Source organism: Suillus bovinus, assembly GCF_016758785.1.
Source record: "Suillus bovinus strain UH-Sbo-P2 chromosome Unknown EDB93scaffold_115, whole genome shotgun sequence".
Taxonomy (NCBI): domain Eukaryota; kingdom Fungi; phylum Basidiomycota; class Agaricomycetes; order Boletales; family Suillaceae; genus Suillus; species Suillus bovinus.
In genome coordinates this window covers 79,658-99,467 of record NW_024542171.1, presented here as the reverse complement: position 1 = coordinate 99,467, position 19,810 = coordinate 79,658, and the positions used below count along the sequence as shown (strand labels likewise).

At 48.5% G+C, this 19,810-nt stretch overlaps 6 protein-coding genes across 6 annotated transcripts; 2 read left to right on the top strand and 4 right to left on the bottom strand.

The window, feature by feature from the left end:
- Positions 1-4,481: 4,481 nt before the first annotated feature.
- EDB93DRAFT_1072279 (uncharacterized protein) lies at positions 4,482-5,021 on the bottom strand (the record flags this gene model as incomplete). The annotated part of the gene is made up of 3 exons (XM_041444987.1): positions 4,482-4,522; positions 4,574-4,918; positions 4,967-5,021. Coding segments are annotated over 3 exons (441 nt in total), but the record flags the coding sequence as incomplete, so codon positions are not given.
- A 251-nt stretch (positions 5,022-5,272) lies between these two features.
- Positions 5,273-5,622, bottom strand: EDB93DRAFT_1070042 (uncharacterized protein; the record flags this gene model as incomplete). The annotated part of the gene is made up of 2 exons (XM_041444953.1): positions 5,273-5,521; positions 5,569-5,622. Coding segments are annotated over 2 exons (303 nt in total), but the record flags the coding sequence as incomplete, so codon positions are not given.
- A 200-nt stretch (positions 5,623-5,822) lies between these two features.
- Positions 5,823-6,582, bottom strand: EDB93DRAFT_117024 (uncharacterized protein; the record flags this gene model as incomplete). Its single annotated transcript, XM_041450321.1, has 4 exons — positions 5,823-5,829; positions 5,883-6,310; positions 6,368-6,521; positions 6,571-6,582. Coding segments are annotated over 4 exons (601 nt in total), but the record flags the coding sequence as incomplete, so codon positions are not given.
- Positions 6,583-7,085: 503 nt separating this feature from the next.
- On the bottom strand, positions 7,086-14,658 carry EDB93DRAFT_1332275 (uncharacterized protein). Its single transcript, XM_041455243.1, has 9 exons — positions 14,348-14,658; positions 14,164-14,289; positions 13,409-14,113; positions 13,045-13,361; positions 12,724-12,904; positions 12,483-12,668; positions 9,940-12,435; positions 7,498-9,891; positions 7,086-7,440 (listed from the first exon to the last, which is right to left on the bottom strand). Exons 1-9 carry the CDS (start codon positions 14,636-14,638, stop codon positions 7,408-7,410), a joined length of 6,729 nt encoding a protein of 2,242 aa, XP_041301775.1. The 5' UTR covers positions 14,639-14,658; the 3' UTR covers positions 7,086-7,407.
- Positions 14,659-15,216: 558 nt separating this feature from the next.
- Positions 15,217-17,041, top strand: EDB93DRAFT_1182405 (uncharacterized protein). The gene is made up of 9 exons (XM_041450691.1): positions 15,217-15,243; positions 15,286-15,355; positions 15,386-15,513; positions 15,554-15,656; positions 15,715-16,083; positions 16,133-16,368; positions 16,417-16,569; positions 16,618-16,677; positions 16,733-17,041. Exons 4-9 carry the CDS (start codon positions 15,588-15,590, stop codon positions 17,025-17,027), a joined length of 1,182 nt encoding a protein of 393 aa, XP_041301774.1. The 5' UTR covers positions 15,217-15,243; positions 15,286-15,355; positions 15,386-15,513; positions 15,554-15,587; the 3' UTR covers positions 17,028-17,041.
- A 482-nt stretch (positions 17,042-17,523) lies between these two features.
- On the top strand, positions 17,524-19,710 carry EDB93DRAFT_1214084 (ATP2, beta subunit of the F1 sector of mitochondrial F1F0 ATP synthase). Its single transcript, XM_041451069.1, has 6 exons — positions 17,524-17,720; positions 17,819-18,382; positions 18,441-18,759; positions 18,810-19,143; positions 19,193-19,360; positions 19,412-19,710. Exons 1-6 carry the CDS (start codon positions 17,549-17,551, stop codon positions 19,475-19,477), a joined length of 1,623 nt encoding a protein of 540 aa, XP_041301773.1. The 5' UTR covers positions 17,524-17,548; the 3' UTR covers positions 19,478-19,710.
- Positions 19,711-19,810: the final 100 nt, after the last annotated feature.

The following is a 19,810-nucleotide window of genomic DNA, read 5'->3' as shown; positions in this document are numbered from 1 at the left end:
GGAGGGACGCACGTTGCTTTTGCGGTCCTCCGCTCTAAAAATCCTCTTCTCCTTGGAGCCTATTGGTCTCCATGTCGTCTTCGGAGGTTTCGTCGTCACGCTGGTCTCTACCAGTCGTTACCGGAGTCTTTCCTTTGGTATCTTTCTTCTCTCCACGTCGTATCTTCGGGTGGAATCTGGGATCATTGGCTCTGTGGCCATGCTCTTTGCATGAGAAGCAAAGGCCCTTCTTGTAGCATTCGTCTTTCTCTGCCTGAGAGAGGGTGCGGTCTACGTCCATAGCGTTAGGGTCTCTGGACGAGGAGACATTAGGCTTGGGGTAGTACTTGGAACCGCGAGGGGCGTATCGGGTGTGTTGGTTGCGGGAGTTGGCAGAGACGGCCTTGCTCCTACGGTAGTTAGCATCGAGCTGTACCGCAGAAGTGTACCACTTTTCGATAGTGTTAGGAAGTGTCTCCTTCCTGTAAATTGCTTCGCGAAGGCTTGGGTTCAGGCCCTTCTCAAAGAAGTGTGAGAGTGTCACGCCTTCCTTGATATTGGCGATGGTAGCCAACGTTTTGAACTTCGAGATGTAGTCCGTAACGTTGTTTCCCATTCTGAGTTCGGCGATTTCGGTAAGGGCATTCACCTGCTTATCAACGGGTTGAAATGCAAGGTTGAATCCTTTCTCGAATTCTGCGAACGTTCCGAATTTCGGAGGGTTGGTGCTGAAAGCTTCGCGATAGAAGTTATCAGCCCATGCTTTAGCGCTGTTCTTTGTCATTAATGACAGGGTGACGGACACCATGATCTGCTCGCTGCAATAGACGGTGGGGTTGATGAGGAAGTACGTCTTTAAGCTGTAGAGCCATCGTTGTGCGTCGTCGGTGTTCCCATCGTAGTCTGTTGGTGACCCTGCTTTGAGTTCAGGGGCACGAACTACGACGGCGGTGGAGGAGGATGGGTTAGACATTCTTGTCTTCGGATTGGCGCTAGTGTTTCGGGGAGGTACTTCGTCTGGAAAGTCCTCTTCAGAAGTCGGAGTGTTTCCTAGATCTTCTTCGTCGTTCAGTCCCTCGTCTGAGTGGTACTGCTCTGTCGGTGAGGTGGGAGAGCTAAACTGTCCGTCTACCTCTTCTTCGTCAGGATCTTCCTGATTCGGGTCGCGCTCCCAAGAGAACTTGCGTGTCCAGGGAGTGGTCGTCTTGTATCTGTTTCTGTCCTCGATAGGTGTCGAGGGCTAGAAGGGAACTTGAATCTTTTGTTACGACTTGGATGGTATCTGTTGGCGACGCTCAAACAGAGCTTGTGTCGTCAACGGTCTGTGGACGTCCTTGGGCTAGCCCAAGGTTAGGGGTCGTACTTGGCGTGTCTTCGGCAAGTACGATTTAACGCCTATGTCCAAATCGGGTAGCTTATGTCACGCGGGTGCGAGACGATAAGCTATATCGGCCTAGGCTTACGACACCCGAAGGTTAATCGTAAGGATCGTCGTTAATTAGAAGGACAGAAGTCCGACTAGTTAACAGGGGCTTTGCTCGTCGACGAAGTCGATGAGTAAAGGTCGAGACTATAGGCTTATCCGCGATGAGCAGATAAGAAGATAGAATATAGACTGCTGGCGAGGCAGAAGGATCACTCTGGTGAGAGTTAGGAGGTCAAGAACCAAGTAGATTCAAGTTAGGGGATATGGTACATGGTAGCGAGTTTATATAGAGGACAGGGGACGTATTAGTGGATGATAACTCGTACTACCGGGAGAGGCAATCGGTAAAGGGTAAGACCATAACAGGAAGGCACGTTCGAATCTAGGTAGAACGTGCTGGATAAGAAAGTGAGTCAAAGATCAGAATGAGGAAGTGAAACACGCAGGGGCACGATCGTGCAACTGCGGATCTAAGTATAAGTCGCATGTGCGACTGCGCACCGAGTCAGAGATCAAGAAAGGAAAATAGGGCAAAGGGGATGCGTCATGCATCGTGTCATAGGTTACCGTCCAGACGGTAAGGGTCAGGGGACTGTCCGCAGGATCAGTCAGGTGGTGAAACGGAGCATGGGTATGCTTCGTCAGCGAAAGGATCCGGCCAAATGTACTGGCTTTGCTGAAGTGACAGGTAGAGGGCGAAAGGGAATGCGAGGATGACGAGGATGACAAGGGTAAGGTCGGGGTAAGGGTATGATGCGAGGGCTGATACGAGGAGGATCAGGAGAAAAATAGTAGGGGCCCAAGCATCTAGATGTTCTTGTAACACAACCCTGGAATTCATCATTGACTTATTGATTCACCGAGTGCCGAGTGCCAAGGCCTGAATCCTGCAACTTGAAATGAGTGGAAGACTAAATGTTGCAAAATTGTTGACATGAAAGTGTTACTCCCAGAACACCGAAATCCAAAACTCAATGGTTGAATCACTGAGTACAGAGTACCGAGTGCCAAGTGCCAAGTGCCAAGTGCCGAGTGCCGAAACCCGAGGCTCGAAACACAACACTGGACACAATACACCATATGGTATTTCTTACAAATTTCATGGAGGTCCCATCGCAAAACCATGAAACTTTTCAGTGACTTATCGATTCACCGAGTGCCAAGACCCGAGACCCGAATGCCGAGTGCCGAGGCTTGAAGTCCGAAACACGAAATGAGTGGAAATGCACATTTCGCAAAATTGTTAACATGGAAATATTAGATTGTCTTCAACAGTTTGCTGGAAGTCATTTGCCGATCCCCGAGCCGGAAACCCGAAACCCGGAAAACCCGTAGAACTCATTACAGGTTTTCTGGGTTTCGGGTTTCCGGCACGGGGATCGGCAAATGACTTCTGGCAAACTGTTGAAGACAATCTAATATTTCCATGTTAACAATTTTGCGAAATGTGCATTTCCACTCATTTCATGTTTCGGACTTCGAGCCTCAGCACTTGGCATTCGGGTCTTGGGTCTCGGGTCTTGGGTCTTGGCACTCGGTGAATCGATAAGTCACTGAAAAATTTTGTGGTTTTGTGATGGGACCTCCGTGAAATTTGTAAGAAATACCATATGGTGTATTGTATCCAGTGGTCTGTTGCGAGCCCCGGGCTTCGGGCATCGGCACTCGGTACTCGGTACTCGGTACTCGGTACTCAGTGATTCAACCATTGAGTTTTGGATTTCAGGTGTTCTGGGAGTAACACTTTCATGTCAACAATTTTGCAACATTTAGTCTTCCACTCGTTTCGAGTTGCAGGATTCAGGCCTCGGCACTCAGGCACTCAGCACTTGGCACTCAGGTCTCAGGGTCTCGGAACTCGGTGAATCAATAAGTCAATGATAACAAAGGTAACATTGATTGAAAACATTGCATATACATTTATGACTATCTAATTATGTAGTCATGTCAACATCCTCACCAGGAGGTTCACCCTTCACTTGAACATCCATCTCTTCAACTGAATCATACTCTGGGAAAAGATTGCCTGGATCATCCGGTTTCACAATTTCACCGGGCATCTGTGAAACCTCAGGATGAATTTGGTTGAGCTCAAATATGAGTCTGTCGATGGCAGACTCATCCTGGAGGTTGGGGGGGTTGGGCTCCATCCCTTCCATAGACAGGTCAATGAGAGGAGGAAGTGCGGATGCGAGGGTTGACATGGCCGGAGGGACAGGTTGATGAAGCAAAAATGATGTCACATCACCTTGGGCATCCGGAAGTGGAAATGTTGGGTGCCAGAGGATGATTTCGCATCGAAGGCCTTCATGAAGGCATTGCAGGGTGTCAATCTTAGCATCCTGCTCAACAACACTAGGGCTGCACACCATACCGTATACGGTAGACGGCCGTATACATATGGTAGAGATACGGTAGACGGCGAATCCGTACACCGTATATGACATTGGGGGCGGATGAAGTGAACGGTACAGTATGGAGTATAATACGGACATATACGGTAGTGTACGGTACATACGGAATGAAAACTAATCACAAACGAGCCAAACGAAGTCTTGCCTTCACGAGCATCAACGTTCTGATAGTCTCAGGCTTGAGACTTGCACGCCGCAGTGAAACTGTGTCACGACCACCGGAGAAAATTCAGTTCGACAGCAACAGCAGATCCTACAAAGAAGAGAACTAAGTACAGACACCTGGAACATGAAATAAGTACTCACCAGGTATTGAAAGGACATCTCGTGCAAGTCAAGAGAGGTTCGGAAACTGTGCTCGGCGACCCGCCCTACCACTGAATGGGGTCGCAAAGGTCGAAATCCTCTTGCGGAAGTTTTAGGTACTCCTCAAATTCATCTACCAAAACATTTGACCGCTTCTTATACCTCGCCGTGAAATTCACCTTCGAGGGAGAATTTCTGCCATCAGACACATTTGCGTGATGGCCTGTGCTGGCAGACGGCGATGATGCACTGTCCTGCGCTAAAGACATAGCGGCATAGTCTTTTTTATACAGGGTGTGCAGGTCATTCTTCAGGAAGTCGATTTGTGACCGTGTGCTTGCATCATTGGCATCGCAGTCGTCGCGGAGACCTTTGTAAGTGATGCGGGGATCGAGAACTTGAACTAGATTAGATATCAAAATAAATCCAAATGCAGCACAAAACTCACTCGAAGCCCAGACATAGTATGGCGAGTCATCAATCTTGAAGAAGTAGTCGCTGAGCTTCCGATGTGCATTGATCAAAGCGAGCCGTATCTTTGTTGGGGCTGTGTCTGGAAGATTAGCTAAATCATCCCAAAGCGACTCCTCAAGGCCTCGAAATATAGCGTGAGCCGAAGATAACATTGGGCGCTTGGTTGTTGACATTTGAGTGGTTGCTGACCGGAATGCCTTCAGCCACCACGTCACTAGTTCAATCGCATGCCAATCATCATCAGAAAGTTCATATTGTCGTAGTTCACGTGTCTTCGCCATGAAGTCGTTGATAGCCTTTCGGGAATCCAATGCACGGCCTGTAAATTTGATTGGTACTCGATCATAAATTATGGAGCTGTACTTACGAAGCATTTGATGTGTTGACAACCAACGGGTCTTCACGTCCAAAATGAGCATGAGTGCAACTTGACTGAGTGTATTTTCAGTCTTCTTGAGTGATATTGTGACCTCCGCAAGCCATGCCTTGCGTTGCTGTGGGCTTGACCAAACTGATCGAACGATCTTTCGAAGCTGTTGGATCCATCCATTAGTAATGTGTTTCATTAGGTACGAAACTATCATTTCAATACCTTGTCGACAGCCGACAAAACCCCCTGCAGAGTGTTGAATTTATCGTCGTCATCTTCTGTTTCATCAAGAAGCGCAGCATCATCGTCATGCTCACGGTCTGTGGGAGCAGTAACTGAGTCCTGGTATGCAGATTCTCTACGTCTTGAATCTGGCTTGATGGCACCAATGCCCTCGAGAAGCTGCATCGCAGATAGGTGCACAATATGTGGCAAACAACGGATCCGTGCTTTCTTGTGCGAGAAGTCGATCCCCTCAGCGGCACACTTCTCTTCAAGGGATTCAAGTAGTGTATCGTTGTTTGTAGCGTTGTCACATACAACACCCATGATCTGTGATAAAATGAGTACACAAAATCATGGGACACGCTGTTTCGTACCCGATTTTTGAGTCCGTAAAGTTCGAGTGTGTTCCACACAGCTTCGGCAAGATTTGCACCACTGTGTTCGCCAATAATTTCACGAAAATTGATCAAAAGCTCTTCTGTTGATGCGAAGTTGAAGGATGGGCACAAAAATGGTGGGAGGGACATACCTAACTGCCAGTCATTGGTCACATAATGCATGATAATTGCAAGGAACGCAAATTGGTTGCTCGAGGTCCAAGCATCTAGGGAAAGGCTCACTTTCGCCTCGAGTTCCTGAAGAAGGTTGTTAATATACGAGAAAATCTTTTTTGAATTGTTCAACCTACCTGAACCATGTCTTTGATTCCTTGGATAGTCTCGTCACCCATCTTCATGATACGACGTTTGATTGCCATTCGTCCAGGGATACGTAGCGAACCTTGGTGAGTGTACTCAATGAATGCTTTGAACTCTGGCTTTTCAACCTCATCAAACGGCTGGTCGCATGCAACAAGCCATTTCGCAAGCAGGTCTTCAAATTTGTCTTGGTTCCAGTCACCGAATGCTTTGTTGACTTGCTTGTTGAAAGCGTCAATGAGATTTGCAGATGCTTGCTCAAGCTGTGTCAGGTATGCTGCTGCTGCGTCAGGATCAAGAACTTTTTCGCCTCGCACCATTTTGAGCTCATCTTCGGTGGGAGGTGTTCCACGAGACTTCAAGATGAGGTATAGCCGATACATAGGTGGAAAATGTGTTTTGAGATGCCCGACCAAGCCTGATAGTTACACTGTATTAGCAAGAAAGATGGTAGCCGAAACACGATATGACTTACCATTCAGGCTGCTTTTCATTGCGCGTGTAATGGTGAGGACCTTCCGATTACCCAAGTAACATTTGTAGTGTTTATCTCCCGGATCACCAGCCTGACCTGCAGCATTCAACTGTACAACATCGTAAAAGTGATATATTGGGTTCCGCTTCGTAGCCTAATAATATCGTAAGAATTGAACTCTCTGAGACAAAACGGCACCATACCTTGACAGTAGGCACAGAACTTCGAAGGGGTAGAGCATCTTCCAAGTCGACAGGACTTTCTTGCATAGTCGTGGTTGTAGTGGCTCTTCGGCTGGCAGATGCCCGAGTGGTTGACTTTTTGGTCAAGCGCTTGCGCTTGTTTCGCCTGTTTGATTGTTCCGGAACTGTTTTTGAAGGTAACAAGTGCGCGAGCTTGTTTTGCATAATATTGAGTTTATGAACAATGCTCTAGAGCACAACTCACCTCTTCGTTCGTGATTTCAATGACATCCGATTCACGATCAGAGTCCGATGTAGTATCCGACGGCAAGCCTGAAGAATGAGTGTAGTCACTCCCTTCATCATCCAGGTCACCTTCAACGGTAAGACCCTCAAAGCGATTCTGGGTGGTTTTCGACTTCTTGGTTCTCCTGGGCTTAGACTTGGTGGCACTTTTTCTTGGTAGGGACTTTTTCTTGAAGTGTGATTTTTTTCGGAGTGTGACTTTTTTTTTTTTCAGAGCGTTACTTTTTTTTAAGAGTGTGACTTTTTTTATTCTGGATGTGACTATTTTTTGGTGACTACCTACTTTCTATGAAAAAGCTTCAATTTCGTTATTGTCCAGTGCGGTCACCCATAAAGAACTGCATAACGCTAAACAAACATGTATAGAACAATTCTTCTCATTTTAATCATGTACTTGCGTAGGAATTATTGATAACTTTCTGTCACCCTTTTGGTGGACGTCACACATGTCACAAGTATGTGACAAATATCGTCTTGCATATTCCTCATAATGCATAACATTTTGGCGGTCCCATCGGTATGCATTATGACCATTTCAACTGTACATGTAAGTCACCAAATTTCAAGCGTCCTTCGAGCACATTCCTGAGAAAGCACAAATCAAGATCATTTCAGAGGATACTAATAGTGCAAGGGACTCACTCTAAGTCTGGAGAGATTGTGAACAATTGCTACATTCACAATTGTGCGTAACCTTCTCCTGAATTCGGGTTTGCTAAGGACTAGCTGGTATGGTCCAGAACAATGACAATGTCGCGACACGTTGTCCGAGCGAACTTGCTTGCACTTGCCGCAGCGCATGTCTTGTTGCGTAAACGTTCTTTCAAGTGATCCAACTAGTCTGACCAGCTCCATCTCAATCGCAATGCGGTCATACTCTCCTCCGCAACCCCCACAGATCCAACGTGGCCTAGCACCATCAAGGCCGTATGGCATAAGCTCTGGATCGCGGCAGAAGTCAAAGTCACGAAGTGTATCGCAATTCCGGCAAGGGACATTAGGTAATTTGAGCGGCTCGCATGGGTTGCGAAAAAGGGCTTCATTAGCAAACTCGCGCACACCAGCAAGGTCGAGGAGGTTTCGCTTGAGCAAACCAATTTCAACCTGGTAATCAGAAGCGAGGCCAAGCACGGTGGAGGTAAATTTGATGAATTCAAGAAGCGCATTTGTCATGTTGAGATGCGAACCGGGGAGGACAGGGAACTGGAACTGAGTGTTCAGTTCTTCGTCTATGGAAGCATCTCGTTGCTTTGCTTGGATAACACCAACCAGCCGAAGCAACTTGCGTGTGAGTTTCCTGGCGATAAACTCCCGTGTTGCGTCAGCTTCGTTGATTTTGCTAGGGTCAGGCTGGGTGAGCTCGGGAGCCATATTCCGAAGCACTCGAAAGGGTGCTCTTGAACCTTCACTATGCTTCTGCCGAATTTTGAAAAGCTCGACGATAAAGAATTGAATGACGGCACCGAAATCGTCTTGAATTGCAGGTGGCAGGAAAGTCTGGATATTCCACCGAGTCTCGATGGTGAGCTCTTCTGGCGGGTCAACAGCCAGCGGGTCTTCACATACGATTCCTCCCATGTTTGCAGAGTCCATGAAAAGAAGGAAGTCGTAAAACCGCTCTGTTTTGAGGTACATATGTTCGAAGAGTTCATGTGATGTCACTGCTGTGGTTATGTAGGTGGCATATGCGTGAGCGGTGCCCGGAGGCTTCGAGGTCGCTAGCAAAATCCGGCTGAAGTCCGCGTGGATGACGTGAGATCCGAGTCGTTTAAATTCAGCCAACATCTGGATGAACGTTTTCCTCATGAGCCCATGAACGAAGCGATAAATATTTGGGTCGTGGAGATGGGAAGCACTTGTGCTGATCCAGCGCCAGAAGTGGTCGATTGCTAGAGTAGCTGGGCTTTCAAAATTTCCCTGGACTTTGTCAAGCAACCATGTCTTGACCATCGACTTGAGAATACCAAAGGTGAGACTCGAGATGTTTGACTCTCCAAGGGTAAGGTCACGCTGAGCGTCGCCTCCGGAGAATTCATCCAGTGTCCGAGACACGGAATCAAATGCGGTTGCTCCGCCGCTCCCTTCAAGCTCATTGACAGCGACAGAGTGGAGGATGGAATTCACTGCCAAATTGCGAACAGTGACTTCTAGACATACGTTGGAATAACATCCAGGCGATGCAAACTCTGTGTGCTGTACGTCTTCGGTTGGTCTATTATCATCCTCGATTCCACCAAGATCTGGACGTTCCGACGGCGACCACCAAAGTACAATGTCCTGCTGGATCAGTCGTCGGGCAAAGCTAATATCCGACAACAACAGTGGCTGATCGCCGTCAATGTGACCTATAGGGACATCATAATAATCCGCTAGGGCGATTGAACGATCCAGCCAGATTCCTAGCGATAGGTACCGCTGAACCATCTTTTGAGCGACGTCAGGTTGCCATGGGAAGACATTGAGCGTATGGACTGCTTTCGTTTTCGACATTGACAGAACGGGGAATTTTGAAAGCTTTGGAACCCAGGTGTCAAAGTAGATTTGATCCTTGATAGATGAAATAACGATAGTGTATGACATATTTTCCAGGAGTCCGAGTTCTCTGGAAATAGATTTAAGGGCTGTCGTATCCTTGTTGTGGTATGTGGTATTGAAATCGCATGAGGCGGGATATTCGAGCGAACAGTTTCCATACTTGGATTGTCTCTTCGCTGAAAGGTCTTTGTACAACTCTTGGAGACGGGGGATCTGTTGTCGACGGGGAGCGGGATCAACAAGGTGAAGTTTGACAGCACCGTTGGGCATGAACATCGCAAACACGTGGACATGCGATGTGCTCGAACATGCATGATACAGGAAGATATACTTCCCCGCGCGACCGCCATCCAGGTATACTCTGCGAGTAAGGGAGATGCTAGCTCTGTCGAGTTGAGACAAATCGACGCCACTGCTTTGAGCACGGTTCAGAGTCATGCCGGGTTCATCCACAGTACATGTCTTGCCTAGTTTGAGGAGGGCGCGCATCTCTAGTGGAACCTAAACGGATGTGAGAGATTATTCGCTCAAAGTGTAAATGAGATGTACCTGCCGCTCAAACACACCATCAACATTCGGATCATTCATAAGGTCTATGAAATGCTCTTGAATTTCCTGATAAACGTCCTCCTTCACAGAGATCCGATAGAGATTGGAACAGAGAATGTCACGAGGAAGGTGACGGACAACCTTCTCGAAGGTATAGTACTCTGGTTGAAATAAGCTGTCGCGAGGCGGTGTCTTTAGGTGCAAGAAAAAATCGCGAGGAATGCGCAGAGGCACAGGCACCAGTTGAGCATCGACGGATACCCATAGGGTGAATCGCCCGGGAATCTTGCTAGGACGGATTTGCACGATATCCCATCGTTGTGTTGTACGAACCCGGGCACCTTTGAACATGGAAGGCATGATAGCGTCACCACTGTTTCCCCAGCGAGCATTCCGCTGTTTCTTCCAACGTGGTCTCATGGCCCTGATCCACGCGGAATAGCTGATCGTAGGATCAGGAAGCGGAACTTCATCGTCTGATACTTCTTCGTCAGGTTCAGGGGTCCGTTTACGGGACTTCCGATTGACAATAGCAATACGCGGGCGTTCCGAGGTCTTTCCTTGTCCGAAATCCTCCATGTCCAGTTCTGCATCAATTATCAGAGCCTGTGTCTGAGTCTGAGACTGCGAGTCTGCAGTAGCACGCGTGAAAAAGTCGGTAACTTTGTTCTGTTTGAACTTGTCCACCGCGCCTGCAACACGGCGGTGCAGCCAGTCGGGGTGGCGGATACGAGGAACAGGGTTAGAGACTTTCTGCATGGCAGCAGGGATGGTGATAAGTTTCTGGATGACTGAGCCCAAACGCTCCACGTAGTACTCCCAGTCGAGGATAGATCTGAGATCGAAGGTGCAGAGGCTATTATCTTTAAGCCATTTTCGCAGGTACATGCGCTTGACACTCTCCTCTGCTGAGAATATAGCCACAGGAACCGCCCGCTCCGTGACAGGCGCTCCGTTGGGCTTCGCAGAAATGATAAACTTACAAGCAAGACCTTTGTCCTTGACCATCTGGTCACCAAGGAACTCAGCAAGTCGCTTAGCGGTGCTGATAGAGGTCGACTTCTGTGCTCCATACTCCGCCAACGTCTTGGACATGCTACGATTCTCGGCAATGAGTTCAACGAGCTCCTCGTCGGTCAGGGTGTCGGCCTTGCTATAGAGGATATCGAGCCACTGATTCGCAACCTGCGCAACCGCACCGTAGCATTCCTCCGTCGTCGTTCCCAGAAGAAATTTCTCGAAGATCTGTGACTGGAAGATTTTGATCAATTGGAGCTCTCCCCGGCGCTTCACCTCGAACCCCTTCAGCTCCGCAAGCGACCCATCGTCATTGAAGACGGCATACCGCTTCTTTAACAACTTATCCTCCTCCTTCGATGACGGCAGAATCATGGCTTTGTACGGCCCATCTAGTTCAAAGAAAATGGAGTTCTCGCTGTGGACGACGTACTCCCCAGTAGAGGCGTCGAGGTCGTGGTACTGGTGGTTGGTAAAGCGGGCATACACAAGGTGATTGAGCATCGTACACGGGTACGAGAACCCGATGGCTTTCCCGTTGTTCAGTTTAAATTTGAAGTTCTCCGGGAAGACTCCGGGAAGCATGCACCAGATTCCATCCGTATCCAGCTCCAGCGGGCGACCGATCTGCTCGACGAGCGCGCGCGCCATCTGGATGATCGTTGCGCCTGTAAGACAGGTAATTCCCGCCATCTCCATGGAGTGCCACCGCGCACCCTTGCGCATCACATATCCGTAGAACGAGTTAAGGATACATTTGTGCGCAAGTTGTAGGGAGTCGTAGAGCACAATCATCTTCTTTGCCTCATCGACCTCTGCGATCGAGCGTCCCTCGCTGATCACGGTGTCCAAATTCTTCTTCCAGGTCTTGTGCAGCCCCTTGTACTCATACCGACGGTCACGGAAACGTCGCACTGTGTCGACATAGAAGGGGTTCTCCCGCTGACACACGATTGATTCTCTTGTCTCCACCCTCGTGTCCTTAATCTTCTTGTACACCTTCCGAGAGTAGTCACCCAAGCGTTTATGCAATAGTGCAGTCTGCTCCGCATCCGTCAAGTCTGGGAATCGCCTCGGCGGGCCCCCGGGCCTCTTCGGGGGAAAAGTCTCTTGATTTAGTGCGTGTCTAATCATGTTATACTCGTCCCTCCTCGCAGGGAAGAACTCTCCCCTCCATGCCCACTCGAGTCGTCGATCGCATGACTTTCCGGGACGATTGAAGTCGCATACCGCGCATACAGACTCATCGACCATCGAATCTGGCTGCAAGCGGTTTGAAAGCATGATGTTTGGATACATCGCTGCAACGTCTAAGTGGTAAATCAGCGGCTTGTCCGTGCGCTTTGGAGTATCCCGTAACGCTTCAAGCGCCGACTGTATCTGCGACTTGACCTCGTCATAGTTGGTCACATCTTCCAGGGAAGATTTGGACTCCTCGGTTATGCAGAAGGTGAGTGCAGCATCAAGATCGTCGATGAGCTATTAGACGTAAGTTTGAGGTGGTTGCACTGTGACAGGAAGCTTACTTGTTGTACAGCTGCGGGCACGATCTTGAAGTCTGTAAGAATATCGCTGCGGAATACGCCAGCTTCGAGTGCCTCGACGTGTCCTCCGACATAGGTCTCTGATGCAAGTAAGTGGCCCTCGAACATGTTTAGATGCGCGTCCTCGTGGCGGTTTGGCATGATTATGTGCCCACGATATGCCTCAACCTAGTTCATATGCGAAGTCAGCTATAATTGAAAGTCACGAGGGCTTCGGACATACCATTAGGAGCGTCTCACAAAGCGTGCCACTTCCTTTTCGCAAGACCTCGTCCGGACAAAGAGGAATGATGTTGCATAGTGAGAAAATGAAGGGGTGCACGTATTTCATGTACAAGTAGTATGTCGCTACCGCATCGGAGACAGAGTACTGCGCAAGGACCTGTGGTTGCTCCATCGCATAGCTGCAAGGAATATGTCGACAAGGTCAGGATTGAAATGCGATTTGAAAGTAAAATAACAGAAAACCGAGAATAATATTCAGAAGCGATATGTCACATACACGGCTTGAACATGACATCAGATAAAGAGGAAACAGACTCACGGTGTCATCAATTCCGGATCAAGTTCAATTGGATTGTACCCAAGCTTAGCTGTCGTGACTGCTTTCAAGCCCTGGCTTCCCTGTGGCAAGTAAGAGTCCCGCTTCACCCACCTGAAGCAATCCATGTGCACGCATCCGCGAGATTTGAACTCGTCCTCGTTATCCTTAGCGAACCCGGTAAGTAAGAACATGTCTAACCCATTTGCTTTTGAGCGTTCACAGAGGAACGGAAAATCGAAGAAGTCGCCGTTGAACGTTGCCATCACAGTAGGTTTCACATCCCTGATGTGGTTGAAGAAACGCATTATAGTAGCTGCCTAGGAAAGATGTGAGTCAGAGGTAAACACAGAGACGGCGGGGTCACCTCGTCCTTCTCGTTGAAAATTATGAAAGGGCCCTCGTACCCCTCCTTTGGCGTGTACTCAAAGTCACCAATATCCTCACTTACGATCTCCCGATTCGTTACTAAGAACCCCTGACCATCCACCATGTATGAAATCATCATCACCTGGTCTACCGCTGCATCTGGGAATTTCAGCGGCGCTTTCGTGGTCTCGATATCGAAGGCCATCACCACGGGGTCCGCACGTTTCACCCTCTCTGTCAACTGTACAAACGAAGGTTGTCCAGCTGTAAACGTGATCCCATACCACAGTCCCACTCGCATCTCGTTGTCAATGGCCACTCGCAAGTAATAAGGCACGTCAAACTCGCGGATATCCACGATGCATGACGGTGCATCTCGGTCCCTGTAGTTTGTCGCATTGCTTCTGCTAATCTCCGCCCACTCCCCTTCAAGCTCTACACTCGTGCTCGCTGCCGCTATAACCTCAGCATACGCGTCGATCGCGTCTCGCTTTGCGCCGTTTGCAAGTGCGAGAGGGGCTATGTCCCGTCGCACGGCCAGAAGGTCGCTCACATTTCGAAAGCACAGCTGCATGTACAGACGGCGATGACCCATGAGGTGGTTGGGCAACTTCAAGTCCTCTTTCTTGTCCCGCACGATCCGTACAATCAAGCCTTCAAACCGTTTCTGTAACCACTCTTCAACAGAAGACTCTGACCCAGTCTGTATAATATCATGGGCATTCCTTGTTCAAGGAAACTGTAAAGACTCACCTTGCATGCTATGTAGAAGTAAGGCTCGTACTGCATTGTGCACTTGAACATTCCTCCGTCATCTTGAATGAAGTAAAAATCAACTGCAGCCTTTCCACCCGGGTAGTCCGCATCCTTTATTAGAGTCTAATAGATGTTTGTAGATGAGTGACTTAGGTCCTTAAACATCAAACGCGGTACTTACGGGATGCATGTTAATCAACCAACCTTCCTTCCTCGCACCTTCTTGCACTCTCATGAATCCCAGCTTTTCATCAATCTCGTCGCTCTCTCTAACCCGTTCAAAGCGCTCTTCTAGTTGCGTTCCATCATCTTCCCGTTGCGGAGCTGGACCATCACCTGCTGCATTCGACCCGCCGCGACCACGACCTCGTCCACGACCACGAAAGTGTGTGTTACCGCGAGTACCTCCTCTGTATCCGCGACCTCTACCACTGGACGTTAGCCCAAAAGTACCTCGACCTCCTCGTGCCATCGAGTTTGTGGATAAACAATGTTTTAATGGCGAAGATGTATACTTGTAAGTTGTGACAACGCGATGTGACATTCATCACATGACATGACAAAGTTGCAGTATTGGTCTTCAAGCTCCAAGTTTTTCTCATCGCTGACTGTACATGTGTGTTCAATTTGCGACGACAGGTACTGCGAAATCTAATGAAATGCTAGAATTTCACCCTTTCTTCATCATATCCTAAATGCTGCTCACCACGACAGCCAGTTTCTAACTATGGTGCGGAATTTCGAAATAGGACGATCACTGCGGCAAGATACTCGATAAAAACCTAGAGCTTGTCGTTCAGTTCTCCATCGATTCAGGGCCCAATTGGAGGAAATGTTCGTTGTCTTTTGACTGTTTTTGTGTTCCTAATACCATATGGTCCAAAACCATGACTTGGCTAGCCCTTCCAACTTATTGCTTTCCCAGGTCTCCCTGCCAGTGTTACCAGATATGGTGTTCCGTGCATTTGACATCTTTTTTATCATCAATTCAAGGCTTCATCAATATGCTCATGCCCGTTTAACAATGTGTATATCATATACGTATAGCCAGGTCCAGATCTGCTTTTGATTGAAATCTTGCAAGAAGCAAAGTGTCGAAACCCTCGATGTGTCACATGATTGCACGAACAAAAGAGTTGTTCCAAGAAGACGCCAAACAACGAACAACTCTTCTCAATCTTGCGCGGACATAATGTTCTGCTGGGACAATGCGGCTGGTATCAAAGATCGTTCAATATCAAGTTGGTTCATCAGAAGTATTTTGTACTTACTCATCATCTGACTTTGACCGGCCAGCCCAACGATATCCTTGAAATTCCGATACGGACTGTACTCAGAGTCCTCCTGGTATTACTATACAGTCTATCTTAACGTCTGACCGTTATAGGAAACTAGACTTAGCAGGAAATAGTTCATCAACAATGATGAAATCAGCAGTTGGTGCGATTCTGGTTGTCACCCTTGTTACCGCGTCGCCGCCTGGAGCAGTTGTACGTCGACAGTTGCAATTCGGTAGTGCTAAATTGCATCTAAACGCCTGCTTCACAGTATGTCGACCCTTTATTGTACAATGTTGTGGGAGCAAACTACACAAAATGGCGCAACTCATCCGCTATCGGTTTTAACCCCACCAACAGTGCCCCCCCATCCATTCAGGTCTTTGACCCTTCGTTCCTCGATGTCACTGGACTATCTGCTACCATTCGGGAAATTGCTTCGAATCCTGGCTTTGATTTTGCCCATGAAGCACCCATCTACGTTCCAGATCTCAACTTGGTCTTCTTTGTAAGCACTGACGGTGGCGCACTTAGCTACAGTGGCTGGTATAACAACAGCGTTGTTGGCGTGATCAACATGACGCTAGTCGACGAGGCGCTGGCTCGTACGACTGGAAATGTTAATGTTCAAGTCCAAACGGTGGGTCACTTCCGCTAGATCATCGATGTCTAATTGTCTTGATTTTCAGCTCAACCTTTCTGACAATGTCCAAATGGTTAACGGGGGAACAGGTCCATACAAGGGAGACCTTCTGTTCGTCACCTCAGGTCGCGCTTTGCTTCCGCCTTCCATTGTTCGCGTAAATCCCAGCCCTCCCTACAACACCACTGTTATCCTGGACAACTTCGCAGGCAGACAGTTCAACTCGCTTAATGATATCAAAATTCTACCTGGCACGGACATCATGTTTTTCACCGATCCTGCGTGAGCAACGGATGAGATCATTGTGTCCAGTGTTAATGGCTTCTTCAGTTACGGGTGGCTTAACGGTTTCCGTCCTGAACCAATGCTACCGTCACAAGTATACCGCTTCGATCCATCCACTGGGCAGGTCAGAGTTGTAGCCGACCAATTTGTGCAACCGAATGGTATTGCGTTCACGCCCGATGGCAAAACTGCATTCGTGTAAGTCTGGGTTTTTTCCCACGTTTGTAAATTGGAGTAATGCATCAGGACCGACACGGGTATTATCGGAGGCTTCCTCGGAACAAATCAAACCCTTCCAGCCACAATGTTGGTTAATTCCACCTAGAATGATGATAATCAGATACTGAAGCAAATTCTAAAGCTATCAGTTCGATGTCGAGCCAACGACGCAGTCGTTCATGAACCGTAGAGTGTTCGCCTACAGTGACTCTGGTGCACCCGATGGCATTCAGCTTGATACCAAGGGCAACGTTTATGCCGGTTGCGGCGATGGTACTCATGTCTGGAATGACGAAGGCACGCTCATTGGGAAGTTTTACTTAAACAGCACCACGCCCGAGCTGATATTCACGAAGTCTGGTCTTGTTATTTTGGCGGAGACAGCGATGTATGTGGTAAACATACAAGCTCGTGGAATGACTCTAGCCACGCTGTAGCTTTCTATGTACTGCTATGTGTTGACCTTTGTCGTTGTTCCTCTCGTTTACATTTAGACTTGACATTGATCTCGTCATCTTCATAGCACTTGGCTTCTTGTCCGCATGGACCCTCCGCTCGTCCTTTCTCCGGTAGCTTTACCTAAAATCTCTTGGACTCGCATATTTAGTTCCAATCACTCCACACAGCACCTCAGTATTGTTCTCGAACGTACTGAGGGGCCCGTATGCAGACTCTTTTCTCTATAGCGTGTCTTCATCCGCTAGGTATATACAGTATTATTGATGTATAATAGTTGACTATGCAGTCTCGACGCCCAACTACCATTCATAAATATTGGCAATTGGATAATAATGATCGCTTGTAGTGGCTCTAGTCTATATACTGAAATTGTAACTAGTGAGTCGTACTGTAGCGGAGCTTTGAACGGAAATTGAATTTCGCACGTTTGGGAATAACTGTGTCGGTAAGTCTATCTCTCACAACTTTACATCTGTCGTCGTCGTCGCTCCTCAGAAGAATGCTTACCGCCCGCGGCGTTACCCGCCTCTCACGGAGAGTGGCCAACAGTGCGAAGAACACAAGCCGGTTCGTTAACACCGCTGCTTATTCGTTGTCCCGTGTTGCCGTTCCTTCCTCCTCCCAAAAACAAAATGGAGCCGTTCGCCCTTCGCGTGCATCAGCGCAACACGGTTAGTTCCAACTCTGGGATTGTTATCTCTACTGCTTACTGAATTTTTCTGGCATTTTTCGCGTCGTGCTATTTGAACCGGGTGAACTCGGGTTACAGCGCGGACATACGCAACGGAAGTGAAGGGAGCTGTTGGGACCGTCAAAACCGTCATTGGTGCCGTCGTCGATGTTCAGTTCGAGACCGATGCTCTTCCACCTATTCTCAACGCACTGGAGGTTCAGGACTTCCACGGTGGCCGTCTTGTTCTCGAGGTCGCATCACATCTTGGCGAGAACTCTGTCCGTACCATTGCTATGGACGGTACGGAGGGTCTCGTCCGCGGCCAAAGGGTAGTCGACACCGGCGCCCCTATTCAAATTCCTGTCGGTACCGCAACTCTCGGCCGTATCATGAACGTCATCGGTGAGCCAATCGACGAGCGTGGTCCTATAAAAGGTGTCAAACTCTCGCCAATTCACGCCGACCCTCCTCCATTTGTTGATCAGTCGACCACTGCTGAGGTTTTGGAGACCGGTATCAAGGTCGTCGACCTACTCGCTCCTTACGCCCGTGGTGGTAAAATTGGTCTTTTCGGTGGTGCTGGTGTCGGCAAGACTGTGTTGATCCAGGAGCTTATCAACAATGTCGCCAAAGCCCACGGTGGTTTCTCTATCTTCTGCGGTTGGTTAAACTCGATTGTTTTTGGTCGCATCAGGACCTTATTTCCTTTATTCTATAGGTGTTGGCGAACGTACTCGCGAGGGTAACGATTTGTATCATGAAATGATTGAGACTGGTGTCATCAACCTTGAGGGCGACTCCAAGGTGGCTCTCGTCTTCGGTCAAATGAACGAGCCCCCTGGTGCACGTGCACGTGTCGCGCTTACTGGTCTCACTATTGCCGAGTACTTCCGCGACGAAGAAGGCCAGGATGTGTTGCTCTTCATCGACAACATCTTCCGCTTCACCCAGGCTGGTTCCGAGGTATCCGCTCTGCTTGGCCGTATCCCCTCCGCCGTCGGTTACCAACCTACTCTCTCGACTGACATGGGTGGCATGTATGTGCACTACCGCGTTCGCTCTAGTATTCATTTGACCTTGGATTTAGGCAAGAGCGCATCACCACCACTAAGAAGGGTTCAATCACTTCAGTGCAAGCAGTCTACGTTCCCGCTGATGATTTGACTGATCCTGCTCCTGCTACTACTTTCGCTCACTTGGACGCTACCACTGTGCTGTCGCGTGGTATCGCCGAGCTTGGTATCTACCCTGCTGTCGACCCCCTTGACTCCAAGTCGCGCATGCTTGACCCCCGTATTGTTGGTCAAGAGCATTACGAGGTCGCCACCGCGGTCCAGAAGATTCTTCAGGACTACAAGTCTCTGCAAGATATCATTGCCATTCTTGGTATGGATGAGTTGTCAGAAGAGGACAAGTTAACGGTCAGTGATACAAAGACAGAAGTAATGGTGTAATGCTGATGGAGACTAGGTCGAGCGTGCTCGTAAGATTCAGCGTTTCATGTCGCAACCTTTCCAGGTCGCACAGGTGTTCACGGGTTACGAAGGCAAGCTAGTACCTTTGAAGGACACCATTCGCTCTTTCAGGGAGATCCTTTCCGGTACACACGATAACTTGCCTGAGTCTGCATTCTACATGGTACGCACACATGTGTAAATTTGGGGTCGCGTTCATTGATGCGTTAAACAGGCTGGTACGATCGAGGATGTCAAGTCCAAGGCTGAGCAGCTCGCCAAGGAGATAAGTGGCAACTAGATAAAACACTGTACCCGCTCTATTTATTCGTCCATTGCTGTTATCCGCGTAGAATAGAGCTGGTCCATGAATTAAAGATATCATACCCGCATCGTCCTTCTGGCAAGATGGATGTGTCGATGTGCATTGCTCTCCTTTGCTTCATTAATGGGTTCTGGGTGCGCACCTAATTTGTGCAAGTGTGATGGAACAGTGCACTCGGTGGTGCATGAGCACAGGCATGTTAGATTATTAGAACCAAATGTTCTTGTTCTGAAGATTCGCATTTTGATCCACAACCCTCCGACACGCTAAAGCGTGTCACGGTAGTGTGGACGCGTGAAGTCACCGTCA